This window comes from Eublepharis macularius, chromosome 6, assembly GCF_028583425.1.
Source record: "Eublepharis macularius isolate TG4126 chromosome 6, MPM_Emac_v1.0, whole genome shotgun sequence".
In the NCBI taxonomy this organism is placed as follows: domain Eukaryota; kingdom Metazoa; phylum Chordata; class Lepidosauria; order Squamata; family Eublepharidae; genus Eublepharis; species Eublepharis macularius.
In genome coordinates, this window is record NC_072795.1 from 1,706,717 (window position 1) to 1,714,624 (window position 7,908).

The window sequence follows — 7,908 nt, forward strand, 5'->3', positions numbered from 1 at the left end:
GGGGGCCGAGTGGCTGCCTAGTTGCTTTGGGGTGAGTGAGGCCATGGCCGGGTGCACCAGCGGAGAGGCGCTCCTTTCCTTCTATGCGCATGTGGGGAGTGTCTTGTGAAAGGGCCTTCAGAGCATTGGTGCACAGTCGCAGGAGCGTGGCCAGGGACTGGCCTTCTGGAGGGCTGGGGGAGAATCCCCAAAGTGCTGGGCTGCCTCCAGAGGTCAAGTGCTCTTTCTCCACGGCCGCTCTTCCCACGCTAATCTGCCTGCAAGATACCATGGTGGGTGCCTTGGGATGGTTATGGCTCGGCCTTCCTCCAAATAACGAAGGGCCAGGGAGGCACGTGTTGCAAATCAGTTTCCACAGGCCCTCAGCGTTTTAGAAGCCCGCATTTGACCGTGATGTATCCCTTCTGTAACATAAAAAGGTAAGGAACAGAGGACTTCTCCCAGTTGGCCAGAGGAGATCCTTACTGCCCCGGTAACTGGGCAGATGGCTAAAGAACACGGGTTCTCTGGATCTGCCGAAAAGGCTGGCCAAGAGAGACGTGCGCCATGCGTCTGAAATGTCTGTCTGTCTGTCTGTGAAGCAGGTCCAAGGGTCTTGGCCACCAGCCAGGTTCTTGGATCTCCGTTTCATTTTTCCTTGATAAGTGGGGAGAGGGTCGGTCTTCCTCATCTGCTTGCAGCAGCCCCAAGAAGACACCCATTGCGTGCCCCTCGCAACTAAGAGGCGCTGGCTTTTCTGTGCCCCCTGCAGAGGGCTTGGTGTCCTTCTGGGTCAGTAGTCTGAAAAGCTCCTGCAGAGGGTAGAGGAGGGCAGTGGCAGGCTGCGGTCTCCTCTAAGGCAGTTCTCTGCTGAAAATAGTTCAGGCTGATGGGCTGGAGAGTTTCAAATGCAGAGGCCGTGTGGCCTTGGCCTCTGGAGTCAGATGTCTGAGATCTGTCCAGGACATGGAGCCACAACTCCAGTTGCTCCAGGGTGGGAGATTAAATTCCCCGCAAATTGGCCAAGAGGGAGGAGAAACTTCCCAGGTGACCAGTTGGCTTGCTTGGTAGAGAAATTTCCAAAATCTCTTTTCTCTTTGATCCTGGGCACTGTGAGTGTGTGTGCCCTTGTGTGTTGTGTTCTCAGAATTTTAATTGCTCTGGTGCCTGGGCTACACAATACAGTTAAGTGCATTTCACCTTGTCCACGGGCTTCTGGACTGGACAGAGCAGCTTTCTGGAACTCTCACAAACTATTTTGGTCATAGATCCACATCGGCGGTTCTCGAAAGCTTCTGCTACAGTAAAGTTGGTTAGTCTTAAAGGTGCTACTGGACTCTTTACTATTAAACTATTTTGGCCTTCCCTTGATTCCCTTTCAGTGACCTCTTTAAGACGATTTATAGGCCAAGCCCTTCAAGCACCAGCTTTTCCCAATAACCTGCTGGGGTGTCTTTTTGACGTTCGTGTTCTCACTTGCTAAATGGAGCAGCTAACTGGGTTGGGGTAATGGGCTGTCCCACCCCAACAGCGCATGCATAAGTACATGGCAGGTCATTACTTTCACTCCCTCCTTCTGGTTATTTAAACCTGGGGCTTAATGTCCCTCCTGCAGTGAGAATAATGAAGTCCACTCAGCTGGGTGGCAGAGCAGGGGCTGCTTTCCTGAAACGCTGGTGAGAGCTTTTCTGATGCCGTCCATGTTGTTTGCTGTCAATAGTACCCAGACTTTCCCGGGTGCCAGGTTCTACCCTGGCCTCATAATCACTGCCTGGATCTGGGAAGACAGTCAGGGCTGAGAGCCTCTGTACCGGAGATGCCTCAGCGTGTTTGTCAAGTGTAGAGATACGCAATGTTAGCCAGGAAACCTAGTTTAAAAAGACAGAGCTGGCAGAGATCGCTCCTCAGAGGGTTTATTAATACCATCTTCACCTCCCAGAAGGCTCTTTCAGTTTCACCTCTCCAGCCTAAAGCCAGTTTGGTGTAGTAGTTACAGAGCGGCAGGACTCTAATCTGGAGAACCAGGTTTGATTCCCCACTCCTCCACTTGAAGCCAGCTGGGTGACCTTGGGTCAGTCACAGCTCTCTCAGAGCTCTCTCAGCCCCACCCACCTCACAGGGTGTTTATTTATTTATTATTTATTTATTTTTTCAATTTATATACCGCCCATCCCCAGGGGCTCTGGGCGGTGAACAGTTAAAATTGATAAAAACAAAGACTAAAATCAATATACAAATAATAAAACAAATTAACAAGGTGCAGTGGTGGGGAGAACCTTCCCCACCCCAAAGGTGGGAGGCCGACATGGCACCGCCCCCTTCAATCACCAAATGCCTGGCGGAACAGCTCTGTCTTACAGGCCCGGCGGAACTATAATATGTCCCGCTGGGCCCGGGTTTCCATTGACAAAGCGTTCCACCAGGCTGGGGCCAGGACTGAAAAGGGCCTGGCCCTGGTTGAAGCGAGGTGGGCTTCCTTAGGGCCGGGGACCACAAGTAAATATTTATTCGCTGATCGAAGTGATCTCCGGGGAACGTACAGGGAGAGGCGGTTGTTCTGGGGATAATCGTACAGGGAGAGGCGGTTGTTTTGGGGATAATCATAACATACTTTGTAAAGCACTCTGAGGGGGTGTTAAGTTGTCCTGAAGGGCAGTATATTCATCAAATGTTGTTGTTGTTATTAAACATGCCTCCCTTGGATCCAAACTTCGAAATATCAGGGCATGCCTTCGCAATGGAATGGTTCTCCATTCGCTTGCAAGATTTAAGCAGATGGACTTCTTTTACGCAAGGGCCGTTATTCCTGGGAGTCTGAGACTCTCTTTGGAAGGGCTTCCTTTTTGCGTCTCCGTGGCTGTGTGTTGTGCCACAAAGTGAAGTGTAGCCCTCTAACTGATGTATTCTGGCCTGCCAGAGCGGGATCTTTTCCTCCCCTCCCGCCTTTCCCATATGAGGTCAGAAGTGGAGTGTACGCTGGACACCTTTCAGAGTTAACGGTACCCGCTTTCCGGTTTGGGCTCTCCTAAAACAGCCGGAGTGTAAAGAAGCGGCCTTCCTTCCTCTGCCTGCCACTCCACTGCGGAGTGAGATTCTACCCACTGCTTAAAGAGTGCCCCACTTTGGGGAGGGAACCATAAAACAGTTACAAAGGGGTCTTTGGTAAGGCAGCTCTACTAGAGGGCAGTTTTAATAAAGGGGTTGGGTTGTAGCTTTAATGTCTGTGAAAAAGTTTAAACCTTGTGTGTTGGCCGAATTCTACTGTTTTCATTTCGTTGCTCTCTAGATTCACGGTCCAGATGTCCTTATTATACCAGCCTCATTTGCATTGTTTTCAAATTCTGTAATCTTCCGTAAGTCTCACTGAGAAAGGCAAATGATGAAGGATGTACATAAATGCACGCTTGGAAGGAACACCAAGACTCGTGCGTGTGTCTGTGTGTGAATTAGCCAACTCAAGCAGTCAGAATAATGCCAAGTATACAAATACCAACGCTAAGAAACCCACTCGGGCACCCGAAGTTAGTCGCAGGGGAGAGAACAGGAAGGGTTGCACCTACCTGCCCTTGAAGGTCTCAGCAGGGATCCAAGCACTGAGGCAAGAGCCTACATGGCAGGGCAGGAAAAGCAGGGAAGGCTGACCTGTATCAGCAGGTGCTCTGCAGCTGCCCAGAGAGTTTTTGGAGACCATCAGCAGTGCTCTTTTGAGACAGGTTCTGGCCCCGGTGGTAGGACAGTGGTGAAGCACCCAAGCCAGAGAGTCTTGGCTTTGTACGCTTAGAAGGGGACGAGGTGGGTGGTCAGGTGAGCGACCTGACTGGAGGGAGGGAGGGGTGGGTGTTTCAGGACCCCTGGGAAACTTCCACATAACAACAACAACAACAACATTCGATTTATATACCGCCCTTCAGGACAACTTAATGCCCACTCAGAGCAGTTTACAAAGTGTTATTATTATCCCCACAACAAAACACCCTGTGAGGTGGGTGGGGCTGAGAGAGCTCTGAGAGAGCTGTGACTGACCCAAGGTCACCCAGTTGGCTTCAAGCGGAGGAGTGGGGAATCAAATGGGGCTCTCCAGATTAGAGTCCCGCGCTCTTAACCACTACACCAAACGGCTTCCAGGCAGGTACAGGATGTGTTTGGACTTTGGGGCATTCTTGGTCTGACTGAAGGGGTGTGTAACCTTGGCAGGTAATACAAACAGTTGGATTAGATTATTAGAATGGCAAGTCTGAGGTGGGAAACGGCAAACAGTTTTTTTTCTTTGGACAGCGCCCATGTGACAGCTTCATGTGGTGGCTCCGGGCACACTGATGAATCGCTGGGAGACCTTTGCAGTGCTCCAGTGGCCGGATGCAGGGCCAGAGGACGCTTACAGACTGGCTGCTCTGCTGGCCTCTCTGTCCTTTGCGGTGGTAACAGCCAGAAGCTCTTGGCCCCGTGTGACAGGCAGAGAGAATGTGGTCTCGTAGCCTGACATTGGGGTGGGGGCAAGAGAAACCCAAAGTGGAGGCTTGTTGGCAGCATCTCTCGCTGTTCGCGCCATCCTGGACTGGTAGAAAAGTGAGGGGCTTACTGAGCTCCTGTGGGGTTGCCCTAAAGGGCTGGTGGATTGTGAGTCAGACGTTGTGGGTCAGAAGTTGTGCAGATATATGAATGGGCAGTGCTTTTTCCAAGGTGTGATTGTAGCCCTGAACTCAGGACACAGCAGCTCCTTGTGCTCGGTGGCCACCCTTGTCCTGGGAAACTTTAGCCTGATCCACATGTCCTGACAGCCGGTTTAGATAACGTTTCCGTCTTGCAAGTCCCCTTGACTTTACTTTTCTGTCCTGGGTGTGGGATTTGGACCATGTAAAAATGTTCACTAAATGGGGAAAAATGCTGCTCCAACATGCAGAAGTGGAAGAGATTTATTAATTTATTTATTTTATTTGACTTATATCCCGCCCTCCCCACGAATGGGCTCAGGGCGGCTGAGATGCCCCAAATACGGGCTTCCGAGTTCCGCCTTGGCATGGCTGCTCTGTCTCCTCTCTCTCTGGTAACTGGGGCCGTGTGGTGGCTTGCGTGTGCTCTTGCTCTAACCTTGTCCTCCTTTGTCTCTGCAGGCATGGTGCAGAAGCTTGACCAAAAACTCCCCGTAGCCAACGAGTACCTGCTGCTTTCTGGTGGGGTCCGGGAAGGTGTGGTGGATCTGGACCTGGACGAATTGAACATCTATGCTCGCGGGACTGACTACGACATGGACTTCACCCTCCTTGTGCCAGCCTTGAAGCTCCACGACCGGAACCAGCCAGTCACCCTGGACATGCGCCACTCGGCCCTGTGCCACTCGTGGCTGAGCTTGCGGCTCTTTGACGAAGGGACGATCAGCAAGTGGAAGGACTGCTGCACTATTGTGGACCATATCAACGGGGCTACCAATTACTTCTTTTCCCCGACAAAAGTGGCGGACTGGTTCTACGACTCCATCAGGATTGTCCTCTCGGAGATCCAGAAGAAGCCTCAGAGGGGGATGCCCAAAGTGGAGAAGGTGGAGAAGAACGGGACAATTATCTCCATCATCTTGGGGGTCGGCAGCAGCCGCATGCTCTATGACATTGTGCCGGTGGTGTCTTTCAAAGGTTGGCCGGCGGTAGCCCAAAGCTGGCTGATGGAGAATCACTTCTGGGACGGGAAGATCACGGAGGAAGAAGTCATCAGCGGGTTCTACTTAGTCCCTGCCTGTTCTTACAAAGGCAGGAAGGATAACGAGTGGCGGCTCTCCTTTGCCCGGAGCGAAGTTCAGCTGAAGAAGTGCATCTCCGGCAGCCTCATGCAGGCCTACCAGGCGTGCAAAGCCATAATTATCAAGCTGCTCTCCCGGCCCAAGGCCATCAGCCCATATCACTTGCGGAGCATGATGCTCTGGGCGTGCGACAGGCTGCCGGCCAACTACTTGGCTCAAGAGGACTATGCGGCCCACTTCCTCTTGGGTCTCATTGACGACCTACAGCACTGCTTGGTGAACAAGATGTGCCCCAATTACTTCATCCCCCAGTGCAACATGTTGGAGCATCTGTCCGAGGAGACGGTCATGCTCCATGCGCGGAAGCTCTCCTCGGTGCGCTCCGATCCCACTGAACACCTCCGAACTGCCATTGAGCACGTCAAGGCAGCCAACCGGCTAACGTTAGAGCTTCAGAGGCGGGGGAGCACCACCAGCATCCCGTCTCCTCAGTCCGACGGCGGGGACGCCAACCAGCCCGATGACCGGTTGGCCAAAAAGTTGCAGCAGCTGGTGACGGAGAACCCTGGGAAATCCATCTCGGTTTTCATTAATCCTGATGATGTTACGCGGCCTCACTTCAGAATCGACGACAAATTCTTCTGAGAGCCCCTGCGCTCGACTCTGCTGATGGTTCCCCTCGTTTGACCTCTTCAGCCGTTCTTACATAGCCACCCGTTGGATTTGCTGAGAAAGACAAACATCGTCATGGTACTGGAGTGTGATGCAAGCTTTGAAACGGCACATTACTATTTTATTTTCCGCTTCTTCCCTCCCAAATAATTTTGTGTGTGCCCGTAATTTTTGAAGGTGACCTTGACCACCCACCCACCTGCACACGTTTTCCCCACCTTTTTATTTTCCAAGCTTCCCTGATGCCCAGTTAGGGGGCTGCCACTTGACAGTTTCCTGCCCTGCACTCCTTTCCTCTTCTCTGTCGAGACCGTTTTGCTTTTCTTCCTGAGAGCTTATTTTGCTGGGAAATGGTGAGGGTAAGAATTTCTAGTCTGGAATTTGGGGCGGGTTTCCATTTCCTTGGCCAAGGTCCCGCTTTATTTGTTCTTCACTTTCCTTATCCAAAAGGATCAAGTTGGCTTTCAGAACCAACGATGCAACAGACTTCTTCAAATTTGGGGTATCCCCCCACCCCAGTCACCTCTTCTTGAATGTAATTTGTTCAGAATCAAACTTCGTGCAGTGCAGAGAAGGCTGTTTTGGCCAACCTTCCAAGCGGAATGAGGTTCTGGAATGTTAGTTTTTAGCGTGTGTAATTATTCAAAGCCTTATTTAAATGCTATTAAAGAACATACCATTATCAACGTTAACTTGCGCGAATGAAATCTTCTGCCTCCCGTCTCCTTGGGATGTGTACTTCTTGCACAGTTGAGCGTTTGTTGGGAGAGCGCTGAAGGAGTGCCGGGCGCCGGGCCATCCTGCTGCCTTTAGCGCAGTCCATGAGCGGGTGTGCTGGGTTCTCTTGTGCCGGGAGGGCAGGATGCAGTGGCATGGGGTTCCCTGGACACCTTCTTCCTGATTTGGGTGAGAAGCAACCGTTTCGGTGGCTTAACTTTGCAAGGGCAGGAAGTCGTCCCTGGAGAGTCTTCCATTAGGAGGCTGAAATGGGGGGAGGCTGAAACGGGGGGAGTCTCCCTGCTCTAGACCAAGCACCAGTTGGTGGCATGTCCTGCTCCCCAGTTAGGGTTCGCAGTCCCCCGCTGGGGGCATAGGGTCTGCCACCCACTGCCGCTGCCACCACTAACCTGGCCAGCAGAGGGAGGGAAAGGTGCAGGGAACCAGCCAACTGGGGGCACTGCGCTGGCGTGGCATGCAGCCGAAATGGCCAGGAAATGATGTCATCTCCAGCCCAATGCAGAAGCAACGAGTCGCGTTGGGGGCTGATTCTCTAAAAACTGGCCCGTTGTTTCAGTGTCGTGCTGGAAATGATGTCATTTTCTGGCAGTGTGGGAGTGCGGAGTAAGCACTTGCTGGCCCCTCGCCCCCCTGTTTAGCCCTCAGGGGGTCTAGCAACCCTGCCCCCCCCGGTCAGCCCTCTGGGGCTTCGCTGGGCTCTCACAGCACTGACTGTGGGCTCGGCTGCCGCTGACTCCAGCTTCAGCCTGGCCCCTCTCTTCGCTCCCCGTCATTTTCTCAGCCACTCC

At 52.5% G+C, this 7,908-nt stretch overlaps 1 protein-coding gene across 5 annotated transcripts in view; it reads left to right on the top strand.

Annotated features, from left to right (window-relative positions):
• Nucleotides 1-7,074, top strand: part of MB21D2 (Mab-21 domain containing 2) — a 47,846-nt gene extending 40,772 nt beyond the window's left edge. For all 5 annotated transcript variants that reach the window (XM_054984025.1, XM_054984021.1, XM_054984024.1 and 2 more), the window contains one exon: nucleotides 5,091-7,074. In XM_054984025.1, coding sequence (XP_054840000.1) covers nucleotides 5,091-6,355 — 1,265 coding nt within the window. In that variant the 3' untranslated portion in view covers nucleotides 6,356-7,074. The remainder of the gene's footprint in view (nucleotides 1-5,090) is intronic.
• Nucleotides 7,075-7,908: the final 834 nt, after the last annotated feature.